This window comes from Hevea brasiliensis, chromosome 9 (assembly GCF_030052815.1).
Source record: "Hevea brasiliensis isolate MT/VB/25A 57/8 chromosome 9, ASM3005281v1, whole genome shotgun sequence".
Classification (NCBI taxonomy): Eukaryota; Viridiplantae; Streptophyta; class Magnoliopsida; order Malpighiales; family Euphorbiaceae; genus Hevea; species Hevea brasiliensis.
This window is the reverse complement of record NC_079501.1, coordinates 12,458,809-12,475,932: the sequence shown is the minus strand read 5'-3', so window position 1 is coordinate 12,475,932 and position 17,124 is coordinate 12,458,809. Positions and strand designations below refer to the sequence as shown.

At 34.3% G+C, this 17,124-nt stretch overlaps 3 protein-coding genes across 8 annotated transcripts; 1 reads left to right on the top strand and 2 right to left on the bottom strand.

The window, feature by feature from the left end:
• Positions 1-186: 186 nt before the first annotated feature.
• On the bottom strand, positions 187-2,092 carry LOC110653334 (molybdopterin synthase catalytic subunit). Of its 3 annotated transcripts, XM_021808923.2 has the most exons (3): positions 1,781-2,092; positions 1,229-1,383; positions 187-1,117 (listed from the first exon to the last, which is right to left on the bottom strand). In XM_021808923.2, the coding sequence occupies exon 3, from the start codon at positions 912-914 to the stop codon at positions 342-344; it is 573 nt and encodes a 190-aa protein (XP_021664615.1). In that variant the 5' UTR covers positions 915-1,117; positions 1,229-1,383; positions 1,781-2,092; the 3' UTR covers positions 187-341. The 3 variants fall into 3 exon arrangements, with proteins under 3 accessions (XP_021664615.1, XP_021664614.1, XP_021664613.1); XM_021808922.2 differs by lacking the exon at positions 1,229-1,383; XM_021808921.2 differs by lacking the exon at positions 1,229-1,383 and having other exon boundaries at positions 187-1,065; positions 1,781-2,091.
• Positions 2,093-2,402: 310 nt separating this feature from the next.
• Positions 2,403-5,263, top strand: LOC110653331 (cytochrome P450 71B10-like). Its single transcript, XM_021808915.2, has 2 exons — positions 2,403-3,544; positions 4,530-5,263. The coding sequence occupies exons 1-2, from the start codon at positions 2,627-2,629 to the stop codon at positions 5,142-5,144; spliced, it is 1,533 nt and encodes a 510-aa protein (XP_021664607.2). The 5' UTR covers positions 2,403-2,626; the 3' UTR covers positions 5,145-5,263.
• Positions 5,264-6,091: 828 nt separating this feature from the next.
• LOC110653332 (stomatal closure-related actin-binding protein 1) lies at positions 6,092-16,227 on the bottom strand. Of its 4 annotated transcripts, none has more exons than XM_058152928.1 (13): positions 15,964-16,227; positions 14,977-15,276; positions 14,510-14,638; positions 13,699-13,791; positions 13,033-13,173; positions 12,625-12,693; positions 11,757-11,840; positions 9,599-9,779; positions 8,141-8,257; positions 7,965-8,023; positions 7,051-7,185; positions 6,586-6,735; positions 6,092-6,461 (listed from the first exon to the last, which is right to left on the bottom strand). In XM_058152928.1, the coding sequence occupies exons 2-13, from the start codon at positions 15,256-15,258 to the stop codon at positions 6,423-6,425; spliced, it is 1,479 nt and encodes a 492-aa protein (XP_058008911.1). In that variant the 5' UTR covers positions 15,259-15,276; positions 15,964-16,227; the 3' UTR covers positions 6,092-6,422. The 4 variants fall into 4 exon arrangements, with proteins under 4 accessions (XP_058008911.1, XP_058008912.1, XP_058008913.1 ...); XM_058152929.1 differs by lacking the exon at positions 15,964-16,227 and adding an exon at positions 15,768-15,917; XM_058152930.1 differs by lacking the exon at positions 15,964-16,227 and adding an exon at positions 15,395-15,707.
• Positions 16,228-17,124: the final 897 nt, after the last annotated feature.

Here is a 17,124-nt window from a genome sequence, read left to right as displayed (position 1 = left end):
TTGTCTTCTGGCTAACGAACAATTCAATTCTGTTAAAGCTTAGCCTAACCTAAACCCATAACCATTCTTGACGGGTGAAAGTAGAGAAAAAACGAAGTTGCAAACAATTTTCATTTATGGTGGGTCAAATTTCATCCATAACCAAACAATATATGAACTTTTCATTTACGGTATGTGGAATTTGAGTGAAGAACAAACCAGAAGGGCCAGCATTTTATTTAGACAAGTTACATAAAATACTGGTACAATCATTTCCCTTTTTATTTTCCTTGTGTTTAAACAAAAGTTAAGAAAAAAATAAATCCTGCAATTTCCATGGAATTTTCTATTTCTCAGTTTCATCATTGATGCTCATCTTTTGCAGCTTCATCATTCACTTTGACCTTAGATCCACAGCAGCCCTTTGTGACATGTGCCTCAAACTCAACCTTCTTGCTGCAGCAGCCCGTCTTTCCTAGTTCCTGCTTCCTCTCCATAAACTCCGAATTCTCCTTCCAAACCTCTCCATTGGAATAAACTTCCTTCTTCCATATTGGAACAGATGCCTTTAACTCATCAATAACAAACTTACAAGCATCCAGAGCATCAGCTCGATGAACAGCTGATACTGCAATAAAGACACTAGTTTCTCCGACTGGAACTGGACCCAGGCGGTGTGCAACAGCAATGGAGTGGACATTCCAAGATAATCTAGCTGATGAACATATGGATTTGATCTGGCGTACCGCCATTGGTACATATGCTTCATACCTTAGCTCCACAACTATCTTCCCTTCGAATGTGTCCCGAGTTGTGCCTGAAAATGTAGCTATGGCACCAGCCTGTGGAGCACTGACATAGTTTATGTATTTGGAAAGATCAATAGGGTTATTCTCTTCTAAGATTTCCACTAGAGTTTTTTCTTGACCAGCCATCTTTGTTCAGAATCTTTCTAAGCTTCGAATGTTTAAGTTGTCGATTGGGCTGTTCCTATGTTTATATAGAAATTTCAGGAACCAATAGAAGAAAGGATATGGCTAACCGGTCCATACTCCACAAGTTGGAATTACAGGCACGATAAAATATCTGTCAAATAAATCCATAATATCAATATTCTTTGACTAGACGGACAAAAGTCCTGGAGCATATGGAACCAAAAAAAAAAAAAAACACAAAGAAATTAGTGATATATCACTATCAAAGATCACTTCGGCCTTTGAAAACCCAAGGAGGAAAGTTAGGGCTAGACCTGCATTATTTTCCCTAATAGGGATAAAAACCTGAGCCCAGACCAAGATTTTGTACATTTGATGATCACGTTCGTTCAGAGTTATGATTCTCACAAATTCAGCATTCAATATCAAGTTTATGAGGCAATTTCATCCAGTTTATTGTCTTACTAACCTGAGGATAATAAATACGTGCTTATTGCTGCAATTACTGTTGAATGATATTACAAATTCAGAGTATAATAGATGCCTTTGAAGCTTTTAAAGCAAACCCCATTAAAAAAAATAACAATTTAACAATAAAAACAAACAACAAGAAACAACGGATAAGAAAACACATGAAGTTCAGATAGAATTAGGGCAATTTCAGTCTCATATAGATATATATAGGCAGAAGAAAGATAAGCAATTAAATAGCTAAGAACAGAGGAAAAACTTGATGAGTTTTAATCTTAGACTAGGGTTTGAGCTGCGAATCAACCAAGGGATTCACTTCCTTTCTCTCAGTACATATATATATAAATCAACAAATCTGGAAACAGAGAAAGGGCAAGGAAGCACTGAGAACAAACCTTTGTGGTGGTTTGTGGTCGGGGTGCAGAGCGTGTAGAGGATGTGTAAAGAAGGTTGCAGCAGCAGCTCCGTCGCCGGAGACGGAGGGGGCTACGGTGGTGTTGAAGGACACTAGATGGAATAGCAGCGAGACTGCAACAGAGGAAACAGTGCCTTGACTCTAGAGTAGCGCAGACAAGAAAAAGACCCAGTCCAGTATCCAGAGGGAAGGGGCATTACATTAGAAGCGAAAACGGTGTCGTGATTAAAAAAAATAATTTCTTGCAAATATTAAGTAAATTTTTAAAATAGATACCATTCTTTCCATAAATTTGTAATATTAATTAAATTTGAAGTGATGGAAATTAGGTTATAAATACCTCTTCTAGGAAACTTTTTATGAGGTTTAATTGGTCAATTATATGAAAAATGTTAATTTTTATATGTGATTTTTTATTTTACTTCGGTAAAGATTTAATTATTTTATAAAGGTGATAAACCTAGACGAGTAGATTAAAATTTTTGGTTCCTTATTTTAAATGTTCAAAAAATATATATTGATTTTTATTTTTATTAATTTAAAATTAATAGATTTAATAGAAAATATAAATTTGTAATAATTTCTAACCATTTATTCGTCAAAACATGTAAAACTTCAATTAAAAAAGGTTAGGAAATATAAAAATTAAAAATTATTGATGTTTTTATCTCCTCCTTTCTTATATATTTATTGTTGATCCTGCACATCCCCACTTTACGCTAAATATGTGATACTGATTCCATCTCTCTCTACCATTGCCACCGCCACCACCTCCGTTGCGAGAGAGGCACCAACTCCAGCAACCACCACCACCAGCAAAGGCCAAATGGCTTCTCCTACCTCGCCTGTCATGTGGTCTCTTTCTCTTATTCTGCTCTTACCATTATTATTTTTTATCTTAAAAAAGAAACTTCAGGATCACATCAGACAGAGAAAGCACCTACCTCCAGGCCCTCCAAGACTTCCAATCATAGGCAACTTGCACCAACTTGGGGTATTGCCTCATCAATCTTTATGGAACTTCTCCAAGAAATATGGTCCCGTGATGCTTCTCCAACTTGGTCGTGTGCCAGTACTTATTGTCTCCTCTGCAGATGCAGCCAAGGAGGTCTTGAAAACCCATGACATCAATACTTGCAGTAGACCTCTCCTGGCTGGTACTGGAAAGCTATCCTACAATTATCTTGATGTAGCATTCACTCCCTATGGAGATTACTGGAGAGAAATGCGAAAGATTTGTGTTCTTGAGCTGTTCAGTGCCAAGAGAGTGCAGTCATTTCAATTCGTTAGAGAAGAAGAGATTGATTTGCTTATCGATTCCATCTCCAAATCTTCTTCCTCTGCCACTCCTGTTGATCTCAGTGAGAAGACACTCTCTCTCACTGCGAACATAACTTGTAGAGTAGCTTTTGGGAAGGGTTTTCAAGAGAGAGGGTTAAGCCATGAAAGATTCCAAGAAGTGATTCATGAAGGTTTGGCCATGCTTGGGAGCTTCTCTGCAGCTGACTTCTTTCCTTACGTGGGTTGGATTGTTGATAGACTCACAGGCCTCCATGCTAGGCTTGAAAGAAACTTTCAAGAATTTGATGTTTTCTACCAAAAGGTTATAGATGATCACATCCAAAAGGGAACCAAAGAGCCTGGACAGGAAGATATTATCGACGTTTTGCTACGTTTGGAGAGATTTCAAACTGAATCTGGAACAATTCAATTCTCAGAAGATCATATTAAGGCAATTCTCATGGTAAGCTAACTACCTTTTTTTTCCTTCTTTCCATTTCTTTGTCTTTATTAATTATTAACCGATTGAATTGTAATTAAGAATTTCATAATCCATGAAAAACCATTTGCCTGGACCCAAGCTCCAATTTTTCCCAAATCACATGTGTCAGTGCATCAAAGAAAGCTGCTAGAGTCCGGAACTCTGGTAAAAAAAGGCTGTCAGCCACCTTAGTTAAAGTCTAAAGGCATTCGATTTAATTTGGAGTCAAAAGACTTAAAGTTGAGAGATATTAAAGATAACATTAAAAATTTTGCATCTTTGACAAATATTAAACCATCAACCTCAAAAACCTTAAATAAAACCCTCAATGATTGAATTTGCTTGCGACTATTCCTGATTTGGTTGGATTATTAGGATTCTGACTATGAGATTTCACTAAGCTTTGTGTTATATGAACTTGGACTTTTCATGGAGCTGCCACAAATATCTATCTCTATAATATATAATAATAAAGAGCCTTATCACCTCAAACAACTTGTTTTATTCCATATTTACCCTTCACTCCTAGAATTAATTACATGATGCTATAACTCTTGTCTCTTGGTTCTTTAGTTGTCATTACTATTGCATATTTATTGAAATTGTTGAGATATATATAGGTTCAATAAAATTCAATAATTATTTATAATAAAAATGAGCTGAATAAAATATTTGATAAATTATGTTGTTAATACGACAAAGAAATATAAAAATAGAATACAATATCAATTTATAAAAATAAGAAAATCATCTTTATTTAGTAGAATTTAAATTCTTAAAATAACTAGAAAAGATTTAAAAACCTGCATAATCATAATTCATTATGAATTTAACAAAGTAGGATTCAATCTGATTTCACCAAACTAAATACTTAAAATTTCAAATATATACCAAATTAAATGTGGATTTATAAATCAATTTCTCTTTAGCCTTGAATTAATAAAAAAAAAATCCTATTTAATTTCAGAACATATTTTTGGCTGGAGTGGACACTGGAGCAATAGTATTGGTTTGGGCCATGGCAGAGCTTGCAAGACACCCAAGAGTTATGAGAAAAGTACAAGAAGAAATCAGAACCTGCGTTGGAAACAAAAGAAAAGTCTCAGAAAGTGACATTGAGAGGCTTGGATACTTCAAGATGGTAGTGATGGAAACACTGAGACTGCACCCACCAGGCACACTACTAATTCCAAGAGAAACCATGTCCCAGTTTAGCATCAACGGCTATGAGATTCAACCCAAGACTAGGATCCAAGTCAATGTATGGGCAATAGGAAGGGACCCTAAGATTTGGAGAAACCCAGAAGAATTCTTTCCAGAGAGATTTATAGACAACCCAATTGATTTTAAAGGGCAGAATTTTGAAATGTTGCCATTTGGTGGTGGAAGGAGAGGTTGTCCTGGGATAGTTATGGGACTAGCTACAGTGGAGCTTGCACTTGCAAATCTTCTGTTTTGTTTTGATTGGAAGCTGCCTTTTGATATGAAGGTGGAAGATATTAATATGGAAGAAGCAGCTGGTCTTACAGTTTATAAGAAAGCGTCTTTACTGCTTGTGCCAATCAGATATCAACCTGCATAAAGGAAGAAAATTACCATTTCCTAAGTATAGATTTGCTTTGTACTAATATTATGTTTCAATCAAACCGATATAAATAATTTATTGGTGTAATGATTAATAAATTCAAAATTCTTCATTCATTTTTAATTAAAAGAAATTAAAATTTTCAGTTCAACTTATGTAATTTTAAGACAAATAATTGTTAAAATTTAAATTAATATTAAAATTTCAAGATTAAATTAATAAAATTAAAAGTTTTAAAATGCGGTTGAAAATTTTAAATTTTGTTACTTATAATTTAAAAAAAAAATTGACAGTAAACTTCATTTATAAATGATATTTATAAATAAAATTTTATATTTTGATGTTTTTTAATGTTTCAAAAATTTTAAGGCAAATGCATTTTGCAATCTTTTGATGTATATATTTTTAATGTGCATTTGAGCCCTTTAATTTTATTTAATTAAGTATGAAAATTATATTTTTCTGAGTAAATTATTTTTTTTCTGGAAATAATATAAATTATATTTTATTATATAGATCTTTTAACTATTACTTGATTTATTCATACAAAAATTTTAAAATATATCGTTTTCAACCGCTAATAGGTAACTATAATTACTTTAAAATAATTATTATCAACTTCTTACTGATGTAATCATTTTCTCATTTTAATTAGTCAATCAAGTGAAATTATTAAATACACTCAAAGCTCTAAATTTTAATGAATTCTTCCATAAATTATGAAAAGTTAGTCCCACAATTACATGAATGAAGGAACACATGTTCTGAATGTGTTGTAAAATTTACCGCCAATGGAAAGGCATGGAGAGAGGGAGAGGGAGAGAGAGAGACACTTAAACATGAAGATATAGAATGTGATCTTTACATGTAACAAGATTCCATTATATTATAAAAAACCAAAAATGAAGCCCAAACATTCTAGGAAAAAACAGTACCACTTTCCCTTGCGGCAATCATCAATATTGTATTAGTCATAATACATAAATCATGCAAAAACTGCTGTTACTTTCAATAGATATCACATACAGCTGCAATCAATCTCCATTTGTTATTGGGAATATGTTACACTCAGACAAAAAGGCAAACAAAAACAGATGCCTTGGCGTTGGGGCAGGAGAAGCAAAATATGAAAGAAATCAAAGGAAAAAAGAATGGTGGAAGCCCATAGCACAATAGAACATGCCAAATTCTACTATTACAAACCTATAATACAAGATGAAACTCAGCATAATTGTTACAATTAGTGAAATGGAATGCCATGGGAGTCATTTAAGTTCACAAGGGAGATCGGTCATCAGGTCCAGCAAGAATGATCTAGCATTTCAAGAATTAGCTAATGTAAGTTAACTTCGCTGGTGGAAGGAAAGGGCACAAAGAGAATCAAGTAAAATAAAAGGGAGACAGTCCTAGTATACACAGAAAATTGAGAAATACTTACATTGCAATCAAAGGCAAACCTTCTTGCAAGCATAATGGCTGCATTTCTTTCCCTCTCCGATTCAAATGCCAACACAAAGGAAAGCTCTTTATTCGCTTGCCAAAACAAGGCCTGTGCGGCAGCATTCCCAACTCCTCTAACTCCACATAGCTAAAATATAAGCAAAGTGTCAGAAACGCATGACCACTTTTCACTTGGAAACATTCAAGTGTATATAAGGGTGTGTGTGTGCATGTCACAAAGAGAAAGAGTCGATGCACATTAGGTACATTGCTTGTGTGGACATTATGAATTTATTCTCCCCTATGCAATGCCCCATGTAACAATTCTTTGACATAAGTTGAATGAAAACATTGTTTAGTTAATTAAAAATGGAAAAAATAACCAAAAACAATCTTTAGACAAGGAATAAAAATTTCCAGCAACCATCTTCTGAAAACAAGATTAACTTACAAATCACCTTACCTGCATTAAAGTGGAGTAGTACTCTTTAGCAACTGTCGTCTTTCCTCTACAAAGCTTCATCCTCATCTTTCCCACATGTAGCACATTAATAGATTCTGATTTATGATCTACACCATTCATCTGGGTAACAACTACCTATAGAATGAAAACGTAAATATGATGAACATCAATCCCGTAAGGATATCAAGGACAAAAAGCGAACACATTTTTGAACATGTTCAGCTCAAATTTAAACCTATGAACTGAAAAATGATGAGAGAAAAAACCAGATTAACAACATCCAAATATTATGCTAGATATAACTATTTTAATTCATTTCAGTATCACGGTTGATTGAGCACCCATAATTGCTGTTTTTCATCATTCTGTCTAGTGCACTAGAGCTGTCCCCCATACAGGATCTTGCGCATGAATCCACAAGCAATGTGACATAAACAGACCTTTCACCCAAATGCAACAATGTAATCCTTATTAAACATTTGCTAAGCAATATCAAATTATTAAGACTTCCAAATTTGAAATAGAGGAAACTAGAAAATGATAGATTCTCAATTGCTCTCTACATCCTGCAACAACTTCTCTACAAAAGAATAAACTAACAGTCATTATTTAGATATGAAAAGAAAAAGATCATGTGTGCACACGTTCAAAGTTCACATGCATGCACCCTTTTCTTTAACAATTGAAAGACAACATCTACGGAGATTTCATGTAGTGCCCCCCAGTTTCAGATTGACTATGCCACCAACACCAATAGTAAGGCCAGCCTGAACTTGACCCATCTCTTATCCAACACAATAAAGGAGTGTAGCATAGAATGACCATAATAATAAACCATGTGCAATGTCCAAATAATCTATATAATTCTCAATTAGAATCAGCAAAACAGTTTAAATAGTACAAAAACAACTTACATTGAATTCAACATCATGTTTCCGCACAAGTGCCTCCACATAGCTCCCCAGACCAGCAGCTGTAACAAAATTACATCAGCTCTTTTTCCTATCCTAAATCAATTTAGGAAATATATACAAGAATGGTTTAGAGTGAACCACAAAATTTTTAACAGTATAGTAGAACAAAAGCAGACCAGGATCAATTGCACCAGTGGTAGTCAATGTGACTCGCCAACTATCAGCAATAATTTCTGCTTGCAGGACTCTCCCAACATCAAAAGGTTCTGGAGCATAGACCGATTTGGTTGCCCCTGCAAGGAAGTTGAACTTATGATATTAGGCAAAATGTCAACTGTAGATGATCTCATTGCCAGCAGCCAATTTCAGTTTTGGCGGTCATCTCATCTGTATTAGCATCCTGATTTAAGTTATGGTTTTGAAAAGATAATATTTCCAGAAACTTTTCCTCCAACGTCTGTTGCATACATAGGAATCTGCAGAAATCATACACAATAAAAGTATGCTCTTCCCATTTCACGAATATTTCCTTGTGGTCTCTCCACCTCCAACCCCATTCCCCCCAAGTGAGATAGAGAGAGAAATATCTTCCTTAACTTCCAAACCTAAGTGGCTTAACTGACGGCAATTTAATTTATTGTACAACTTCTTGGAAATATTACAAACATTTTCACAAAATTCATCCCACATATGTCATCGTAGCCTTGTTTCAACTTAAAACAATAATGTTATGTTAAACTAAATTTGGTTTGTCAAGCAAAATTAGTTTCGAACTAGATGCAGCCAAACTTCCAGATACTAAATGTGTGGAATTTCAGATCAAGCTCACTTACATTATCAAAATTCCCTTATTACCACCAATAATTATATAAAAAAAAATGTTTTATTGTAAATCATTATCCAATTAAAGTTTCACTAACAGTGATGCTGAAGCTTATCTACTTGTTTCACTTGCAATATGTAAAAGGGGAAAAACAAAAGTGAATCATAAATGAAAAGAAGTGAAAAAGATAGATGGACGAGATATATATATATATAGAGAGAGAGAGAGAGAGAGAGAGAGAGAGAGAGAGAGAGAGAGAGAGAGAGAGAGAGGAGTCTTGATAGTGGATATCAGGAAAAAAAAAAGGTACTTCAGTACTTAAGGCCTAAGGGAAGAGAACATTACCCATGTGAGAGGCTGAGAGCTTAAAAGGATACTCAAATTATAGGGGCCTAAAGGCTTCCAACAGCATTTGAATGTTGGTAACTGAGACAGCTTGGCAAACTAGTGCCTGCTTGATAGACCAGAAAGAGTATATAGTAAATCCCATATCTCTTGACTCTAATTATTTTTTTTCCTTCCTTCTTCATGTTTGCACCAATTTAATACATGTATATATGCATGCCCTTGTTTCCATGCAACTATTTGGACGATGAAACAACAAAAATTATTAGAAAGAAAGAGGAACACGACCAAAACAAGTCCAAACTCAAAAGGTCAAAAACAGCTAGAAAATTAAAAACATCAATCACCCGTGAGATCAGTATTTTATAACAGCAGAATCAAACACAAAACTTCTATTGTGCCCTTGCTCTGAATTTGACTTACTGAATCACGTAGAGAAAAGTAACTGTATATGGATTGTGGATACCTGATATAAGTTCCTTCTTGCCACCTACAGATGACACACGATACCACTGAATTGAACACTTAGAAAGTTCTGGAGCATCATCAGAGCAAGGATGGATCTGTAAATAGGAACCCAAAGCTTCATAGCCATCTAATTCATATATTTGGCATATGTTCTGCTCAGCTCTCTTGCTCCTTGCCAACTGGAAAATGTGAAAAAGAAAGCCGAAGCAAAATAAGTTGGCAATAGAAGCACTTCATCAACATATTTATAGGACAATGTTACATAGTATACTACACAAAACATGTGAAAACAAAAAAAATTCAGAAATGCATCGATGATTTTATAAAAGAATGTGTAATTGTGAATGCTCTTTAAAAATGGTAATTGTATAATTGGGCTAGTCAAAGATGGTACGTGTTACATCATTGAATTGAAGGAATTTATTTGGTGTCAATGCTCTTTCTTCCACATAAATCATTGCAGTTCAGCCCATATATTTTTCTATAAACCAAGGTTTTTGTGCCTGACATTGATGTGAGCAAGAAATGCAATCCTAAAAGCTAGGAAAAGATGAAGCTCACCCAGGCAAATAACTTCAGTAGCATTCCATTTTTGCAATCCAAAGACTTTAGATGAATTATATTAATTACAGAAATCAAATACGTTGCATAGCTAAGCATCATTAATGGATGCCATAAATAGCATCTAGCATAGAATCGGAATAGCAATGTGCCATGTTTAAAAGATTATTTTCCTCCCTTCCTTCTTTAGTTCTGATGAAATCAATTCCATTAGCATTTTGTGGAATCTGCATTACTGGCAACAGAAGAGATTGCAGTTGAAAAGTCTGAAGACTTTTTTTTTTTTTTTTTTTTTTTGTTTTGGTGGGGGGGCGCAGCTGGGAGAGGGGTGTGGAAGTAGGGACTGCAAGGGCAGGAACTCAGGAGGAAATCTTAGGAAACACAATCCTGGCAAAACAATGAAATACTGCAGTACCATAAAAAGACAAAAAGCCTTTAACTTGCAATAAAATCCAATTAAATGTCTTAAATCTTTATGTGATATTTATTTCCTGAATATGGGCTGTTTAACATGAATTCAGCCGATCAAAATGAGAGTCACAAGTGTTATTTTTAGTTCCTTAACATCCTTGATTCTTGTCATTTTTTAAGGTTTTGGCAAAGGGATTTGAACTTTAAAATATTCAGGAACCTTATCACACAAGTCCTTAACCATTATTTTTCAGGATTCCAATCCTGACTATTTTCATTCAACTAAGCGCATGCAATTTGCCAAGGTTCCCTCAATGAGATCTTGAAGATCAGATAGACAGAGAAAGTAAAGAGTGCTCTGGTGAAGAGCGTCCAAACTTCCCTCTGATGTTAGAGGTTTTGTTCAGATTGTTAGTTCTCAATATTACAGGTGCCTAGACCAAATAAGGCATCAGTAATCATTATTACGATGTCATCTCTTTTTGGATTGTTCTTTCACATGGAGTATTTAATACATGAAGTTTAAAAAATCTCTTATGATTTTTTTTAAAAAGCGTGCAAGATCCCTCATTAATTCTTTCTGAGAGGTTCCAACCAGATGAAAGAGAGAAAATTTCTTTAGTTTTGCGCTTTCTTTCGGATGGTTTGTGGTGTTTTGTTCGAGCACAATGTTAAGGCTAGTAAAAATCACTATTGCCCATCATAGAAATAGATTTTTTTTTCAGGTATGCAGTCTTCCATGTCTAGTGTATTTCAAGGAGTTTCAGTAGCAAGTATAGATTGACTGAACAGCCCTCATACATTATAACTTAAACTTGTTATATTTTTGTTTCCTTCTCATTCCTACTTAGAATAAAACTTTCCCACTTGTGCTACTTATCTTTTACATGCTTTTGTTGTGATTATGGCTCTTATTGTACATCTAAAGCTCTGAGGGGAGGAATCTGCACAGAGGTGCAGAGCACAAGGGACAAATTTTCATCTGAGGGTATTTAACTATTTATTTCAATTTTGTTTCCATTTACTTAAGGGGCAATATGGCCATAAAATGGATGTAAACAATATGATAGTGTTTCTATCAATCAAAGCCTCAATGTGTGATGGAGCAGCAACCAGCAGGAAACTAGCATATTCAAGATGAGCATTTATTTTCAAAACATGCTAGCATAAATTACTAAACTAACCTCTTTCTGAAGTAGGAGAGAACGTTTGGACTTCTCTTCAAGTTGAATCCTCAGGGCACGTAGTTCATGTTCCATGTCCATAACCTACAATTTATGTTCAACCAACTCATGATCAACAAGCCATATTTGTATCACAGAAGCCAAGTGCATGCGAGACTGCAAAAATATAACCACCACCGCTATGCATAGATCAACACACACACACACACACACACACACACACAAAAACACTGCTTCTCCCCCTTCATCCATCTCCTTTAAATTATTCCTTCCTCATCTGTAATTTCTTATAGAATAGCCCTAAACCTAGAATCACTTCTTTGCCACTGCTCCAAACACCCAAGTTAAATGGAAGGGAGAAAAGCAACTTTAACTTGGGATTAGAACATCAAATCACAATGTGGAAGGGAGAAAAGCAACTTTAACTTGGGATTACAACTTCAAATCACAATGTGACATTGACCCATCAAAGTTAATTCTGTGCAATTCTACTTGTTTCATTAACATAGATAGTACTACTACTATCAAATGTTTAAAATCAAATCATAAAGGCATAAAGTAAAAACCAGAAAACATTCAACAATACAAGTAAAACCAACAAATAAAGACTAAGAAAAGGCAGAAAGAAAGCAACCCTCAGGCAACTAGGTGCATGCCTTAGAGATGAAGCCTAGCTTAGGACCACTACAGGCATGAGAGCTCAAGCATGGTTCAGCCTGAAACCTAGGCACGCAAGCCTTTGATGATCATGTGTAAGAATTAATTATGTCACAAGAACTCCAACGTGATCAGATAAATAAATAGCATATTTGCAAACTTCTATCGTTTATATGCAAAACAGCACTAAGAACAAAGATCAGATGTGCACCTTGCTTGGCTGATGCAGCATTTTGATCCTTCTAGCCTCTTGAACCTCCTTCATTAATTCCTCCAGGTCCTAATATCCCACATGATATTTTGCAAATAGATACAGAAAGAAATAAATTAACAAAATCTAAACACAACACACAAGAGACCCCAAAAGAGAACATGAAAGGAAATGTGCATCTGTGCTTATCCATTCAAAAATTCAGAGAATTACTAGCTCAATGGTAAGCATCAAAATTGCAATAGGTAATGCAACAAGGATACAATTGCCCATTGGCCACATAAAAAAGGATCCATCCATTATTACAACTTTATTGAAGTCCCAAAATACTGGAACAATCAACAAACAAACTATCGAAGATTGATAACAGGCACTCCTAGTCCTAGACCAATAATGAATAATACAAACCTGCTTCCCTGAAGCTCGAGACATCCGTTCATGTTCCTGAAGAGCTTCTTCCACCCTCTGAACTGTTGCTCTAGCACTCTCAATTTCTGCACGAGCAAAAGCTCTGTCCTCATCAACAAGTTTCTTGGCATCTTCTGAAGCCTACAAATGGATACAAGCATTCAGTAGTGAACTAGAAACTTTTTGTTACTTATCTCCCATATATATACAATATTAGAAACAGTATTAGACATGCAAATAATATATATATATATATATATATATATATATATATATATATATATAAAGGGAAAGAGCAAGACAGGGGAGAGGAAGAGAAACTTCCTGAGAGTACTATTAAAAATTCCATATTTTTCTCTCCCCACCCTTCCTGAATTCTCAATGGAAAGGGTGGGCTTATGTCAGTATATGTGGAAATGAGCAAGCAGCAGAGGTTCTTACTTTCAAATATAGAAATGAATTTTGTAACAAATTAAAGGAATTCAGGGGAAAATGCAAAATTTGAAGCTAAAACAACTAGAAGAAAAATATGAATATGCATAACCACGTTGACAAACTGAGAGAAGTCAAGCACCTGAATTAATAAACGTAAAAACAATTTGGTTATAAGAATCCAGAATTAGGCATAAGACATGCCCCTGCAGCTCCTACTAAGTATTAAATCACCTGCTTAAGAAAATTAGCTAGCTTCTTCACTTCTGCTTTTTCTTGAATCAACTCTCCTTCCCTCTCAGTCAGCTGAACCGCTAAAGCTTCTACCTGGAAGAAGTAACCACAATTTGGCATGTGTAAGTTCCATCATTTAAGAGCCAGCACCAATTGAAACAAGAACCTAAAAAACCATAGCAGAACCTTTCTAGATAAACTAGGAAAGGGAAAAGAACATTTATAACACTAATGCTGCTTTCCAAAAAAAAAATCTTTTCAATCATTTCAATTCCCATAAATCATTTTTAGGACATTTTTCAGCACTCACATTTAAAATAATAACAATAACAATACAAACACTACAATAACAATACAAGCACTTAGGCAACGCATTCAAGAACTAAGAAATGATAAAAACACAAGGGATAAAATAAATGTGTACAAAAAGCACAAATTCATCGTAACAATTCTGATTCCAAGCACTAATCTGATTTTAGGCAATTACAAAAAAAAACTCACATGCAGGCCTTGTTGATGAAGAGGACCTAGAAAATTGACAAAACAATTGATAGCACGCTCCAAGTCAATGAGGCACAATGCATAAGGACAGAATTTCTTAATTAAGGATACCGCTATGCATTGTCACATTTTCACTTCAACTACATATCATTTCCACCTGCAAGTTTTTTTTTTTTTCTTTTCACAGCTCAAAGATTTAATTCAACATGATGTAGTAGCTTTACAGTGGCTGTGCAGAGTATCTAACCATCTATACAACGTTGATGGAAAGGAAGAAAAATGATAAAAGAAGCAATTATGCAATACTAACCATCGCAATAGCTTCCTCTACGTCATCCTTGTTTCTGCCTGCCACACGGCCTCTTAAGGATTCTAGTGCATCTCTAAGCTTCTTCAAAAGAACATGTTTTTCCAATGAAGCTGCCTCTCTGAGTCGAGCCTGTAATCCACATGCATGACTAGCTTGAGACTTCCAACTTATTTTCAGACTCCATTCATGCTCCACTTAATTAATAGCCAGACAAACATAAGTATAGGAAGCTACAATATCACTCAACTGAATTTAAAACTCAGTTGGTATAGTTTAACAAGCTCTTCATTTTCCAATAAAGAGACCAACAAAAGCGTAAATTAGACAGTTATTTTCCTAACTCAGATCAATTTTTACAGATAGGTCAACTTTTCAGACCGCTAAAACCAAGTTCTTCAACAATTCATGCAAAACTCAAAACTAAATCAAGCATCCAGAAGTAAATACAAATTTTAGACAAACTTCACCTCTTCTGACAACTTAGCAGCAGCAGCCAAACCCTTCTCAAATTTACTGGCAAGATCACGAACAGAGAGGCGTTTCTGCTGTTCCAAAAGCATTGCAGTCTCGCGGGCCACAACCTCTTTCATGGTCAGCACTTTTGGGTCATCCTTTGCATCCAAAATCTGATTGTTTGCTCCAATTTTGTAATTAGGAAAACGACTTGAAGCAAACACAACGTCAGCTGATACAGCTGGGACAGCATGTTTATGCATAGTATCTCCAAAATCACGGCTTACCCTTGTCATTATTCTAAACTAACTACCCTGTTTGACAATCGGAAAGAGTAAGATTAGCAAATAAGAAGTTAAGCTCATAATCATTGTAAAAGGACTTCTCAACTTAAAAGAAAAATGTGGGTCAGCGTTTAACAACCGAAATTACCTCAATCAAGTAAATAATCAAAGGCAGATAAAAGAAAGTAACCCTTTTGCTTGTTTAAAAATTGCAATGGAAGAAAAGAACTTAGATTTCTCAATTTTAAGAATTTTAATCAGCCGGGAAATTTTGCTTTCTGCTCCTTTCTCTCAGATTTCTAAGCAAACATACAGCAAGCTAGAATCAAACAAAGAAATAAGTCTTTTAACAGGGCAGCAAAAATTAAAGAGAGATAGAGAGTCAGAATGCCATGCATCAATTCAAAACAAGCAAACCTTCAAATAACAGTTACAAGACTGATCACACCAACCGAAATAAGTGGAACAAAAAAAAAACCCAAAAATTATAATTTAAATAATTAAAAAAAAAGGGTAATTACAGGTCATATGAGATAACTAGCATAAAAAGCAAAGAAGTCTAAACCCAGCTCCGCTAATAAGTCAAAGAAAGAAACAGAGAAGCAAGAAAATGAAACCCACAACTAACTCTCTAGTATTGTTTGGGTGAAATAAAGCAATGCCAAAAAAAAAAAGGTGAAAATAAAATGGAGACAAAAAGGGAAACTTAAGACTTACAGATCATGAAAATACATAAAAGGAAATAAATAAGGAAAAATAAGCAATGGGGATTTGAAGAATCTTGGATCAGATGCGAAGGGTAGCTGAGAAATGGAAAATCTTGATAGATTATTCACAGAGAGACAGAATGATAATTTTCTCGGAACAATTTAAGAGGAAGAAGAGAAAAAGGAGACTATGCAAAAGTGGGCTGGATAGCTTTTTAAAAAGGAAGCAGAGAGAGAGAGAGAGAGTATAGGCAAGGAGATGGGAAATAAAAGCCGCCCGTATGACTTGAGTTTGAGTGTTTCTTTTATTTAATTATTTATTAAATAAAATTAAAGAGAGAAAGAGAGACCAAACGACTTGGATTCTATTGCCAAGCTTAGGCCACACCTCGGTGTGTGTGTGTCTATATATATATATATATATATATATATAAATTAAAAGTAAAAAAAAAATGGTGACTATGCTGCTGCACACATCATTCTGCATGCCTACAAAAAAAATTAAAATATTAATTTTTAGGATAAATAAAAGAAAAGACATATATGGGAATTTTTATTGATAGTGAATTAAGTTAAATATATTTCTCAATTTATATAATATATTAAACCTGAGTTTTTTTTTATTTTTTTATAAACATTTTATTTATTGAAGAATTTTCTAAAAATATAATATGTCAAATCAAAGAGATAAATTTAATATGACAAAAACAATTAATTCACAATATTAATAATAAAAAATAATGGAATTTTAAAGAGCATTCTATTTCTTTAGATATTTTAAATTAAAACCATACAAGAAAAGGGCCGTCTGGCTCTGGCCCTGGCCGGTAGGGGGTGATGTAGTTTTTGTTTAAAAGCATTTATTTACGGAATGTCCCTTTCCCCTACTGTTAGCTGGCCCGACCCAATGTCTTTTTCTTTGGAACATTTGCAATTGCCCCACCACCCATAATAATTTGTAATTATTATCAGTTAAATCCAACACACACAAACATATATATATATATATATATATATATATATATATATATATATCTTTTAATTGTTTTCTTAAAAAAAGGCAAGGAATAATTATATTTTTTTTTAGAAAAATATAGATTTTCTATAATATATAATTTTAATATTATAATGATTTCTATATTTTATTTTAATTAGAGAGTGTCTGCATATT

What these genes read in the sequence shown, in the direction of transcription:
- LOC110653334 (XM_021808923.2), bottom strand. Translation starts at nt 914, where the DNA reads ATGGCTGGTCAAGAAAAAACTCTAGTGGAAATCTTAGAAGAGAATAAC.
- LOC110653331 (XM_021808915.2), top strand. Translation starts at nt 2,627, where the DNA reads ATGGCTTCTCCTACCTCGCCTGTCATGTGGTCTCTTTCTCTTATTCTG. An exon ending in ATATTAAGGCAATTCTCATG is followed by an intron (nt 3,545 to 4,529) that starts GTAAGCTAACTA and finishes ATTTAATTTCAG; the next exon opens with AACATATTTTTGGCTGGAGT.
- LOC110653332 (XM_058152927.1), bottom strand. Translation starts at nt 15,258, where the DNA reads ATGACAAGGGTAAGCCGTGATTTTGGAGATACTATGCATAAACATGCT. An exon ending in CTCTCCTACTTCAGAAAGAG is followed by an intron (nt 9,780 to 11,756) that starts GTTAGTTTAGTA and finishes CACATTTTCCAG; the next exon opens with TTGGCAAGGAGCAAGAGAGC. An exon ending in AACATGATGTTGAATTCAAT is followed by an intron (nt 7,186 to 7,964) that starts GTAAGTTGTTTT and finishes TTCATTCTATAG; the next exon opens with GTAGTTGTTACCCAGATGAA.